Source organism: Aegilops tauschii, chromosome 1, assembly GCF_002575655.3.
Source record: "Aegilops tauschii subsp. strangulata cultivar AL8/78 chromosome 1, Aet v6.0, whole genome shotgun sequence".
Classification (NCBI taxonomy): Eukaryota; Viridiplantae; Streptophyta; class Magnoliopsida; order Poales; family Poaceae; genus Aegilops; species Aegilops tauschii.
In genome coordinates this window covers 460,334,081-460,347,911 of record NC_053035.3, presented here as the reverse complement: position 1 = coordinate 460,347,911, position 13,831 = coordinate 460,334,081, and the positions used below count along the sequence as shown (strand labels likewise).

General features: G+C 46.5%; 1 protein-coding gene across 1 annotated transcript; it reads right to left on the bottom strand.

Moving 5' to 3' along the window:
* Positions 1-9,754: 9,754 nt before the first annotated feature.
* LOC109733806 (septin and tuftelin-interacting protein 1 homolog 1-like) lies at positions 9,755-10,771 on the bottom strand. The gene has a single exon (XM_020293018.1). It carries the CDS (start codon positions 10,769-10,771, stop codon positions 9,755-9,757), a length of 1,017 nt encoding a protein of 338 aa, XP_020148607.1.
* Between the last annotated feature and the right edge of the window lie 3,060 nt (positions 10,772-13,831).

The following is a 13,831-nucleotide window of genomic DNA, read 5'->3' as shown; positions in this document are numbered from 1 at the left end:
GATCGAGAAGCAAGAAACTCATCACCAACTCCAGATGATCTTGCTTAGCACGTGTGCCAACTTCACATCACTTGGTTGTTGTGCATTTGTCATGTTTTTATTTGTATTAGTACTTCATTTGCGCTCTATGTTGTCTTTGAATTTGGAATGTTGTTGAAATATGTGCATTAGATATATCAAGTTTCAAATTAATATGTTGCACAAATGTGATTTAAATGGGATTTGTATGCAACAAGATGCAAGAAACAGCAAAATTATAGGAGACTAAGTTTTGGGGGAAGAGCTAGGTGCACAAGAGTTTAACTCCTCAGAGTGTGAAAAGTTAAGTTTTAAGGGGTCATTTGGGGAGTCAAATTTTTAGGAAGGTGTAGAGAAGCTTTTACAAGTCCGTCGTGCGCCAACAAGTGATGAACCAATAATCCTACACCTACGTGGCTATTACGGGCTACTTACGTAAACCTCCCTCCAAATTCTATCGGCCCCCCTAAATTCAACTGGGGTGGGGGCCCCCTTCCTTCTTATCTCCAATCAAAACTCTCCAACTGGCTCAGCCCCGTAAAACATGGGTAAAAACCTGTGGATGTAGCATTGCTCACAGAGATGTGGGTTCCTAGTTTTTGTTTTTGAGGGATTCCTAGCTTTATTAAAAGGTCGGAGGAGCAGAGAAGGTATGGATTCTGTGGTAAGTGTAACTGCCAAAGAGGAGAATATGATGCCGATTGGTAGGCGCCACGCAGGCAAGAAAGAATAACATAATTGTTGGCATATATAGTTGTGATTGAGCAATTCCTTGGTTCCCAAATCCATTTTGTTCTCTGCGTACGTATCTGGCCAATCAGTTCACGGCAACAAAGCTGCGATAATGAACAACTGTGCCCATCAGGATCCAACTGCCAATAATCGGTTCTACCAGACTACCACAACGACAGCTGGTTGCTCTTGATACGTACCGAATCCGTTGTCTGAAGCAAAATGATTGTAAGTGGTTGTGACAAGGCATCTTAATGCTCACACCTCATTTCTGTTGCCAGTGTTAACAGCTCAAACTGGCTCTCTCATTCATCAAATCATCACCCCGCCCACTTTCTCGAGATAGGCTTTCGTCCCGCTTTATATGCAAAGCAAATCGCCCGTCCGGTTAGCTGCAAGAATTAGTTCTTTGAGTGGTTCGCTCAACCGCGCGATTCGTCGTATACTCGTCTTATCAGAGTAACCTGCCTTGATTTCATCACCGAACCGGTAGAAGGGAGTGAGAGACAGACATGCACACAAGTGATTCACACTGGCAGCAGAGATGCATGCGTTGGCCTAGCTAATCACTCACACCACCTAAATAAAGCCTTTGCTGATCTGTGCCAAAAGGAAATTAAGATGAGAATCCCCACAGGAACATCATAATCCTCTTTGACAGGTGTGTTGGTGCCCTGCCCTGCCCTGCCTGCACAAGGATGCTCTTTTCTTGCATTAGCTCCTGCAATGGCTAAAAAGGAGCACAAATCATACCGCTGATTAATCTGCTTGCTTTTTAAGTGTGCCATACGCCAATTAGCAGCTGCTAACAATGGTTTTCTACCATGTGCGTCCTTCACAAAAGTAGCAGCCTCCTATCTTCAAGCCGTGGGTTGAGGCCACAAACCAATTATTAGCCAGCCATGAGCCGCCTGAGATAATGGAAATAGGCCCAGCCCCTGAAACGTGGGGCCCGGGGAGCTCCCTCCCCGCCTATAAAACAGGCGCGCGCCTTCGCTCCAACCCATCTCTCTCACGCTCACACACCTCTGTTTCTTCATCGTGCCCGCTACTTCAAAGAAGCAAGCACACGTCCTCCATGGACTCCAAGATGTTGCGCTCCGCCGTCATCGCGGCCGCCGTCGCCGTGTCCACGCTCGCGGGGGTCGCCTACGCCGTCGACCCGCCGGCCGCCGCGCCGGGCCCCGGCGGCCACGCCACCTCCGGCGCCGCCGCGCTGTCGTCGTCGTCGATGGTCGCCGCCGTCCTCTGCCCGGCCGTCGCGCTCCTCCTCGCCAACCTGCGCCACTGATGATCGGACGAAAAGGATCCATGCATGCATGCATGCTATGCTGTCAAATTAACCGTCGACGTGCGTCGCGCGGATATCGGTCTCGTTGTGTCCCTGTACGTCTTTGCTCGTTTGATTTCTGATGATGATTGGTCGGTCCGCGCGCTGTACAACCAATTAATGTAAAATTCTATTGATTCGGTTATTAAGGGTACATGCCAGCATAATATTCATCGTCCTCATCTTTGCTCAAGCCTCAAGAACATTCTGCCAGGCTCCCTTTCACTTTATTTCCTTGCGATTTCGACGTATTTGCACCCTCAATCAATCCTAGGTGGGTTCACAGTTGGGATAATGAGTTGAAAGGGAATGCAAAGCTAAGAAAGTAGCTAAAGAAAACAATGATTGCACCACAAACGGGATAAAAAGCGTGACATTATGCAAAGCTAAGAAAGCGGCTGGTTGCCATGCAATGCGATGGCTGTAAAGCAGACGCACATATCCATCAAAATAGTGCAACCTGACCTGGACTTTTCCAGTGCTGTTCAACTCATCCCTGAATTATCTGCTCTCCTGTTTCTGTTGTTGTTCGAAAAACAAATACATAGCGCACGCTAGCTAGTACTCCCTCCGTAAAGAAATATAAGAGCGCTTTTATATTTCTTTACAGAGGGAGTAGTAGTTATGCACAGACAAGCAAAGATTGCAAAAAAAAAAAAAGAGAGCAAAGATTGCAGAAAATCCCTACACATTGCGTGTAAATAAATTGGCACAATTTGCAGAGTGGGAGTAATTTTTCTTTTACTAATATGGCAGTCATTTCTGATGGAAAAGGCCCGGGCAATCCCTCATTTTCAAAACCAAAAAAAACAAGAAGGTTTATTAGTCATTTTAAAATTGTAATCAAGTTCAATGTTGACCAAGATGCAGCACGACGCCATTCCGATGGAAAATGTTAAAATGGAGGAAATAAAGTAAAAAAGACGGAAACAAAGTATACATTTTTTAGAACAACTTTTTGTTAGATGGTTAAAATGGTGGTTGTTAACCACAACCCACTAGGGATCAAAGGTTTGGTTTGACGTCATGCATGCCACATTATGACATAATGTTATTTTACCAGTACGCCACTTCCTCGTCGATAGTAAGGCACCTAGGGTGTGGTCGATAATCTTGAACCTCCCTGACATGTAACTGTTCATGTACAACTTGGTGTAATCTAGAAGAAGAGAAGATTGTTCGAGTGTTTTTAGCATTATGGTGATTCGTGGTCTGATATATCTTATTTTCCACGGAATGGCAACATGCTTCTTGCTACAATACACTAAAATACACTGTAATGCATATATGTTTATGATTTATATATCTTGCAGTTTAAGCATATAAGTTATTCCTATTGTTTCCATACAACCCAATGTTGGAATATTAAGCAAGTTCATGATTAATTCCAGTAAATAATTCATGACTAGAAGAGATACTAGCATACAATAATCTAGTAAACTAGAAGAACAGCAAGACATGCATAACAGCAGCAAACACGTAACAATAGCTGTAGAAACAGACATGAACAGAGGATGTTGGACGTACTGATCGTTAGCTATTATGGGTGCGACAGTGTTGATGACGATGTTGGCGACGATCTGCTGCTGACGGCGATGAATACGACGATGAGTAGCACCGCCCGACTTGGACGGAAGACGACCCGTGATGACGAATTTGAGCAGTCGCGCACCAGAGGCGGTATTGTGTCGCGACCACAATCCCAAACCGACTCGGTTTCTAATTCGTATACTTACTGGACAAGAAATCAAAAACTTGTCTGCCAAGACATAAAAATAAAACGGCAAAAGGAAGCTGCGCTCCTGCAAGGAGACAGACCGGATTTCGGCGGACCATTCACGCGCATGTACGCCCCGGCCCGGCGAGGCGAGCGAGCGCGCGCGTGTGGTTTTCCCTTTCTCTTCTCACACACCACTTAGAGTGGTGGAGAGAACCCACTATATAAAGAGGTCCAACTCTTCTTCAACTTCCAAGGTGGGACTAAACTTAGCACCACCTCTTGCCATTTTACACATGGGCTTTGAGATTTCAGAAATTGCTATGGGCCTAGCCCATTAATTCTAACAATCCCCCACCAGATCTCAAATACCCATTTAGAGATTTGCCTTCTCTCACCACTTGTTTAATATACCAGTGTTTCAGCAGAGACTGTTAAGTTGAACTTCTGCCTAGAACTTTAAGCTACATCCATTCACAACTTGACAATGGACTATGCCTTGAATTGCTAGTTTTGTGTGAACAGGTTTCACTCAAAGTCTTAACCAGTACCTGACCGCCAGTAGGCTACCCCGCGGTTTGAAGCTTATACGTCATACTCCCTGGTCTCTTCGTGAGCTTACTAGAGATCACCCAAATCTCATAGACTGCGACGTTTACAGTCAGAACTCATATAGGTGTGTTCTTTCAAGACTGCTCTGTAGGACAGCATCTTTGCTAATTATAGCCAATAGAACCACATTAAGGCATGTTGCCAACCTGCCTTACAGATCTGAGCCTTACAGCTCTGAGAGTTTTGCATCTTCACTTGGAGACGATCATAAGTTATTACTCTCCTTAGTTAACCAATAGCTTGTTCTTCCCAGATCCTAATTCACGGGATCTCCGATCACAAAGGTTGGGTTACTACTATGGTGTAACATCTATGGGTCTCATACCCATCTCCCTCGATGCAATATCTATCACATTTCGTGATAGTCCCTTTGTAAAGGGATCTGCCAGGTTTTTGTCTATTTGTATATACGTAACAGTTATTACTCCGGAGTTTCTCAACTTCCTGACAGACTTCAAACGTCTTTTCACGTGTCTTGATGACTTTGCATTATCTTTAGAATTGTTCACTTTAGCGATAACCGTTTGGTTATCATAATTCATAAGAATAGCCGGTACAGGTTTTTCAACAACCGGCAAGTCCATCAAGAGCTCACGCAGCCATTCTGCCTCAACAGTAGCTGTGTCCAAAGCAGTTAATTCTGCTTTCATAGTTGACCTCGTCAATATGGTTTGCTTGCAAGACCTCCATGACACTGCGCCACCGCCATGAGTAAATACATACCCACTTGTTGCGTAAAGTACATCAACATCGGAGATCCAATTTGAATCTTAGTAGCACAGCAGGATGCCCTGAATAAGTAATTCCGTAACTCATAGTACCTCTCAGATAGCGCAAGACCCTTTCTAGTGCATGCCAATGATCATCACCCGGGTTGGACATGAACCTACTCAGTTTGCTCACAGCAAAAGAGATATCTGGTCTTGTAGCGCTAGCTAAGTACATGAGTGAACCGACAATTTGAGAGTATCTTAATTGATCTCTCGTTTCTTTCTTGTTCTTTCTGAGTGTCACGCTGGGATCATAAGGTGTTGGAGAAGGCTTGCTATCCATAAAACCGAATCGGTTCAAGACCTTCTCAACATAGTGAGATTGCGTTAATGTAATCCCACTCTCATCCTTAATAAGTTTGATGTTTAGAATTACATCGGCTTCTCCCAGATCTTTCATGTCAAAACTTTTTGATAGAAAAGACTTGACCTCATTAATTGCATTAATGTTTGTACCAAAGATCAGTATGTCGTCCACATACAAACATAATATGACACTATTGCCCCCACCATGGCGATAGTAAACACACCTATCAGCCTCGTTAATGACAAATCCTGCAGAAGTCAGAGTTCTTTCAAACTTCTCATGCCATTGCTTAGGTGCCTGTTTCAGACCATACAAAGATTTTAACAACTTGCACACCTTTCTCTCTTCACCCTTTACCACAAACCCGTCAGGCTGATCCATATAGATCTCCTCTTCCAACTCTCCATTGAGAAAAGCTGTCTTTACATCCATTTGATGAATGATAAGACCATAAGAGGCAGCCAAGGAAAGTAACACTCGAATGGTGGTCATTCTAGCAACGGGTGAATAGGTGTCAAAGTAATCTTCGCCTTCTTTCTGAGTGTAGCCCTTGGCCACTAGCCGCGCCTTGTACTTATCAATAGTACCATCAGTCTTTAGCTTCTTTTTGAACACCCACTTACAGCCCACAGGTTTACAACCATATGGTCTATCAGTTAGTTCCCAAGTTCCATTAGAAAGAATTGAGTCCATCTCATTATGAACAGCTTCTTTCCAATCATCTACATCCGGAGATGCATATGCTTCTGCAATCGTCTTGGGTGTGTCGTCCACAAGGTATACAATGAAATCATCACCAAAGGATTTTGCAATCCTTTGTCTCTTGTTCCTTCTAGGAACTTCATTGTTATCCTTCTCAAGGACTTCCTCATGTGATTGTTCGAAATATTCATCAGTTGTACTAGATTCAGGAATTATCTCAGAAGAAAATCTAGCAATGCTATGCATATCTTTCATAGGAAATATGTTCTAAAAAAATGTTGCATCACGAGATTCCATTATAGTATCAACATGCATATCAGGTACTTCAGATTTTACCACTAAAAACCTATAAGCAATGCTCCGTTGAGCATACCCTAGAAAGACACAATCCACTGTCTTTGGTCCAAGTTTGCGTTTCTTAGGAATAGGAATATTGACCTTTGCCAAACATCCCCAAGTGCGCAAATAAGAAAGTGATGGTTTTCTCCCAACCCACTCCTCATAAGGGGTTTTCTCTTTATTATTGTTGGGAACTCTATTCAGGACATGACATGAAGTCAATAGAGCCTCCCCCCACCATGCCTTAGATAAACTAGCAGTGTCTAACATGGCATTCACCAAGTCAGTCAATGTGCGGTTTTTCCTCTCGGCCACTCCATTTGATTGATGTGAATAGGGAGGCGTCCTCTCATGAATAATACCATGTTCCTCACAAAATTCATCAAAAACTTTTGGAAAATACTCTCCACCACGATCGGACCTAAGACGCTTGATCTTTCTCTCTAGTTGATTTTCAACTTCAGCTTTATAGATTTTAAAGTAGTCTAATGCTTCATCTTTAGTTTGCAACAAATAAACATAGCAAAATCTAGTCGCATCATCAATCAAAGTCATGAAATATCTCTTTCCACCTTTTGGCAACACACCATTCATCTCACAAAGGTCAGAATGTATGAGTTCTAGAGGTGCCAAGTTTCTCTCCTCGGCAGCCTTATGAGGCTTTCGAGGTTGCTTAGATTGCACACAACTATGGCACTTAGAACCTTTGGCAACTGTGAAGTTCGGAATTAAACTCATGCTGGATAGCCGAGACATTAAACCAAAATTAATATGACATAAACGAGAGTGCCAAATACTTGCATCATCATTAACATTAGCACAAATTTGGTTTATTGACTTATTACAAAAATCTGAAAGAGAAAAGCGGAACAAGCCTCCGCACTCATAGCCTTTTCCTATAAATTGTCCAAATCTTGACACGATTACTTTATTGGACTCTAAAACTACCTTAAATCCATCTCGACATAGAAGGGAGCCGCTAACTAGATTCTTGTTCATAGTAGGGACATGCTGCACGTTCCTTAGTTGCACGATCTTTCCCGAAGTAAACTTCAGATCCACCGTGCCAATGCCATGAACAGAAGCATGTGACCCATTCCCCATTAGGACGGAAGAATCCCTTGCGACCTGATAAGAAGTAAACAGGGAGATGTCAGCACACACATGAACGTTAGCACCCGAATCAATCCACCACGAAGATGATTGAAATACTGAAAGCACAATAGGTAAATTACCATACCCATCAGTATTGCTAGCGGTCACCATGTTGACAGTCTTGGAGCTTGTTTTCCCTCTGCGGTCTGCACGTTCAGGGCATTCCTTGGAAAAGTGTCCAGGCTTCCCACAGGCGTAGCACTCTAGCTCAGCCTTGTTGAACTTCTTCTTCTTGAAGGTAGTAGTCTTGGTAGGCTTGTTGAAAACAGGTTTGTTCTTTCCTTTGTTCTTGTTCTGTGGGTACCTCTGCACCATGTTAGCAGTAGGCTGAACCTCACCTCCTTTTTCAGTGGTATCTTTAGCCCGAGCTTTTTCTTCAACATCAAGAGATGCAATCAGATTTTCAACTGATATCTCCTGTCTCTTATGCTTCAGAGTTGTGGCGAAATTCCTCCATGAAGGAGGCAACTTTGCAATCATGCACCCAGCCACAAATTTGTCGAGTAGAACACATTTAAGGAGTTCAAGTTCCTTCACAATGCACTGTATCTCATGAGCTTGTTCAACCACAGAACGGTTATTCACCATCTTGTAGTCATGAAAACTCTCCATGATGTACAGTTCACTGCCTGCATCTGTTGCACCGAATTTTGTATTCAGTGCATCCCATAGAATTTTTCCGTCGTTTATGTGCATGTACACATCACACAGACGGTCAGCAAGAACACTCAGAATGCATCCCACAAACATAGTATTGGCTTCCTGAAATTTTCTCCGATCTTCGTCGGTCATTCCCTCTGGAGCACCAACACTAGCGTGGAAAACTTTCAGAGCAGTAAGCCAGAGCGTGGTCTTCACCTGCCACCTCTTAAAGTGCACACCGGTAAACTTATCCGGCCTCAGTGCATCAGCGAATCCAGCCATAGTTAACTCAGGAAATTGCCTATAATTAGGTTTTTGGATTGTTGGAATATTAGGCAAGTTCATGATTAATTCCAGTAAATAATTCATGACTAGAAGAGATACTAGCATGCAATAATCTAGCAAACTAGAAGAACAACAAGACATGCATAACAGCAGCAAACACGTAACAATAGCTGTAGAAACAGACATGAACAGAGGATGTTGGACGTACTGATCGTTAGCTATTATGGGTGCGACAGTGTTGATGACGATGTTGGCGACGATCTGCTGCTGACGGCGATGAATACGACGATGAGTAGCACCGCCCGACTTGGACGGAAGACGACCCGTGATGACGAATTTGAGCAGTCGCGCACAACGCTTCCCAAAAACCTAATTCGTCCTCTCCCGGTGCAGGATCGCAAAGACGAACGGTTCCGGAGACCTGCTCTCCCACGCGCCGATGCACGCCGGCGTTTGGGATGGAGTACACTACGATGGCGGCGCAAGTTGTGAGATGAGGCAAAACCCTAGGTGTTTTTCGGTGTGTCTCAGGCCGCAGCCGGTAGCTGTATATATATTAGGACCAGAGGCGGTATTGTGTCGCGACCACAATCCCAAACCGACTCGGTTTCTAATTCGTATACTTACTGGACAAGAAATCAAAAACTTGTCTGCCAAGACATAAAAATAAAACGGCAAAAGGAAGCTGCGCTCCTGCAAGGAGACAGACCGGATTTCGGCGGACCATTCACGCGCATGTACGCCCCGGCCCGGCGAGGCGAGCGAGCGCGCGCGTGTAGTTTTCCCTTTCTCTTCTCACACACCACTTAGAGTGGTGGAGAACCCACTATATAAAGAGGTCCAACTCTTCCTCAACTTCTAAGGTGGGACTAAACTTAGCACCACCTCTTGCCATTTTACACATGGGCTTTGAGATTTCAGAAATTGCTATGGGCCTAGCCCATTAATTCTAACACCCAAAGAAAAGGAACATTTTCTTAATCTCCAATATCCTTGAGAGAATTTATTCGTTGACATAATATTAAATAGGTACTTGAGTATTTTCCATTATATTACTACAAAACAAAATGAGTAACTACATCTCTACAATACATATTGCTAAGGAGTAACTACATGTTTACAAGAAAAATTGCGGTCGATGCAGACTACCAACTATAATCTACAAGACTGTCAACAATATCAACGCCAGCTTCGAGGTGTGCGAGCACGCGTTCGTTGGCAAGTAGCTCTGGCGTGAAGAGCTTTTTCCAGCCGGTGCACCATGCGGTGGCCTCCCCAAACGAGGGTTTCGCGGCCTGCAACCAATGTCGCAGTGCAACTTCCCATTTATCGAAGAATAGCTCGGCTTCTAGTATTAATACCATGTCTTCAACATGCACGAGAGGTGCCCATAGCATCAACTTGCAGAACGAGGAGTCGATTTGCTTCGGCGGCGTGATCCTCAGGTTCCGTGTGAACTGTGCGAGCTTCGGCAAGATGTGATGTCGGCTGAAGGTATCCCATTGCGTTGGGTCAAGGTATTCCTTCCATGGCGAGACGATGTCGTAGCCACCATTGCTTATCTTGCTTTCGACAATGTTATAGAGACTCTCTGGTAAGTGGCCGATGAGAGGAATGAACGGGTGAAGCCAGTGGTGACAGTCCGGATCCCACGATGGCATCCACTCTCGCGCATCCATAGCCATCCTCGGCATGATCACCTTCTCGATGATGTACCGCAAGGTGGAGGATGGCAGTGTGGCCTTCCACATCCCTAGCGTGCGGTTCTCCTGGATCACCTTCTTGGAATTGACGATCGCCGCCAATGCATCCGCCGTCTCCACACTATCGTCCCCTTGAAGCGTCATGTCACGTAGCAGTGAGAGGATCTTTTCGTAGCACTCTACTTCAAGCCGCAAGGCTCGTGAAAGACCCTTCCACTTTTGCCACTCCTCTTCCACATGTGGCAACGGCGGAACGTATAGGCCGTTGTCATATGGTTTCTCACAATGACCGATGCCAGCTTTTGGACACCGCACGGTGAATTGTATAGGCGCGATGATCCCTTGCCCATGTGCACCGAGACCTGAGCCTTCTCGATAGTTCCAACGTCGCATCATCTTCGCCACTGCGAGGCTAGGGAATGCGAGGTTTCCTGACATATCATGTTCCACTAGCGCCATGCCGAGCAAGCAAACAGACGACCGGCAAACAAAAAGTTTGCCAAAGATGAGGGTTTCTTAATGTGAGACAAGGCTTTAGGTTAGAGTGATGTTTCACACTTTGTTCCTTTGTGTTGATTAATTACGAGAGTGTTTTTTCTCTCTCAAAAACACACAAGAGATTTGTGCATTACTATTTCATTAAGGGAGAGCTTTGTTACAGCACCACAGCGACACCAGCAACAGAGAACGCTACCCCATTGCCGTTTATGCCTTAAGAGTAAGAATGTATTTATTTGTTTATTAAGAGTAAGAATTTATTTATTTCTTTTACACCCTGAGCGCGAATGTTGATTCCTTAAGAGTAAGAATGTATTTATTTATTTATTTATTTATTTATGCCTTTTGCAAGGACTGGTCCAACAATTGTATATAAAATTGTTTATTTAAATCGTTTATAAGATTTTAGTCTTGCATATGTTATATGTAAAGAAAAAAATTGATGGGAGAGTGAATCATTACCAACCCCATACCTTTTATAAGTATATATAAGAAAGATATTATTGGATTGATCAAGTGAGGAAAACAACGTGAGTACATGGACGCAGGACATCTGTCCCACGCATAAGCAAAAGGCGGAAAAGGACCTTGAAGAAATAAAAATCTGAGAATCTGAATTCACGGCAGCACCCAACACGTCCCATGGACTCTCCTGACAGCGTGTTGTGGCTAGAATGAGAATGGGAGTTTAGTACGGGATTAGGCGTGGGAAGTTGAATTTTAGTCGCAGTCCCGTGTCTGAGAGAGAATAACTTCCCACGTGAATTAACAGGGGAGGCTGGGAAGAGATACGTGGGAATTGCTTGCACTCACAGCCTTTGGTTGGGGGATATTAGAGGTTTCATCTAGCGGGGAGGAGCAGATCGAGATCATCGATCTAACCACTTCCGAGCATCAAATCTCGAGACCGAATCCAGGGATTGGAGGAAGGTTTTGGGTGCTTGTTGATGACGAAGAAGAGGATGTCGAGGATCGTCACTCGGTTGCAGCCAAAGACCCAAAGGAGACCGTGTCGTCGTCGTCGTTGGTGGCAGATGTAGTTGCGCCTTCATCCAAGCCGGGAGAGAGATGCAAGCGCAAGAGCTCCGCACCAAGGCCGCCGGCGGGCTGCAAACCAGCGGCGGTGGCAATCAAGCCGTGGAAAGGGCCTCTTCCTAAGGTTAGTTTGCCTCGTGTCACCTCATCGGATTTCTTTCCGGCACATGGGTGGACAAAGGTCACTCGGAAAAAAAAAAGTGATGCCGGCGAAAGTTCACTCGCCGCCGGCGGCCGTCGATCCCGGTGAGATCCGGGCGGCGCGTTGCCTGCGTTTGAATCAATTTTGCGCTGACGCTGGGCTGGAGCTTGTTGTACCAAGTCTGGGGCCGGGGCGGACTGGGTCTGAGGCCCAGTCCGTGACCCAAAGACTGGACGCGAGCAACGTGGCCCATGGGCCTGTGCATGAGCTGGTGTTGGACTCCGTGTCCCCCATGCACGTAAGGCGATCACGATCAGGAGGATCGCTCGATCGGGGTTTCCTAATCTACCGCCGGGTCGCGCTAGGAGGATACCGCCTCTTCGATCGATCTCTGCTGGGACCATGGTGGGTCGCGGAAGGGGTCTACTGCCGCCGATCAAGCCAGCTCCCCCGTCGCTAAAGCCGCCGCCTCCGCATAAGCCGCCGCCTCCGGCGCCGAGGCCTGCCCCGCCGCCGCCGGCCAGGGCCGCACCTCCGCCAAAGCCAGTGCCGCCCCTGGCCAAGGCTGCGCCGGCCAAGGCCGCGCCTCCGGCCGCTAGGGCTAGGCCGACCCAGTCCGGGCCTCCTCAGCACCGCCCGCCCGTGCATGCCCAGAACATGCAGCAGCAACAACAATATGTAGCGCGGGATGGTCGGCCTAGGGCATCGGACGCACACGCCGGAGGTCGCGAGACTGACGCGGCCAGAGATGCCAGTGGTGGATATGCAGACCGGGACCCTCCGCGTGGCGTTGGGGCGATGATGGATACGACGTCTACGGGGAAGGCCAACATCGTGGTTCCTCGTCGACAGGAGGCGGGCGTGGGTACGCTTGGAAGAGTGATGGAACCGCAGAAAAACCGTTCTACGGTCCCCCTGGAGGATTTGTTGAGGGGGTATCCGGCCCGGACTACCGGCAGAGAGGTGGCTACAGAGGTCATCGCGGTGGTCGCGGTGGCCGCGGTGGTCGGAACTGATACCGCCCACCTCCACCGCCTGTCGTTGTCGAGCCGACGACGTCCTCGGAGGTGCTTGTTTCTGGCCAGACGCCGGATTTGTCCGGTCAGGTTTTGGAGGCGGTGATGGCATTGGCTAACGTTGACATACCTGTGACTGAGCCTGTGCCTGCCGTTACCGCCGATGCCACCGATAAGTCCGATGCCGACAGACTTCGAGGTGGGCTCGAAAAAAAGGAAAAGATGCTATGCTACCGTTGTGGAGAGAGATGCCATTTCATTGCTGAGTGCACGACTGAGTTATGTGATACTTGTCTCAAGCCAGCACATGACACGGGGGAGTGCCCCGTTTTACGTGATCAGATGCCGAGTATTACCATCTATGGTGTTTACTGTGCTGAGCTGATGTTCTTTGAGTCTCCTAGTGCGAGGGAGATTCCTGAGGAGCCTCAGAGCACAACCACGGGGATTGTAAAGGTCACGAAGGGTAATGTATCTGAGGCGCAGATTATTCACAGGCTCAGCGAGTTAGCTCCGAGTGATTTTCAGTGGGAGCTCTCTCCTCTCGAGGCCAATTCTTATAAGGTTGATTTTCCTACAACAGAGGACTTGGAGGTCTTCTGAGTTTTGGGTTGTGCAAGGTTCCTGGTACGCAGTGCATCCTCGAGTTCCATGAGTGCAAGAGAGTTGAGCCACAGGGCACGCCTCTTACTCAGGTTTGGTTGCGTTTCTCCGGTGCTCCATCAAAGCCGCTTCAAGATGCTCGGGTGGTAGCTAGCTTGGGGATTCTGGTTGGGAAAACGGAGAAAGTGGATATGGCTTTTACCCGAGCTAACGGGGTGGCCCGAC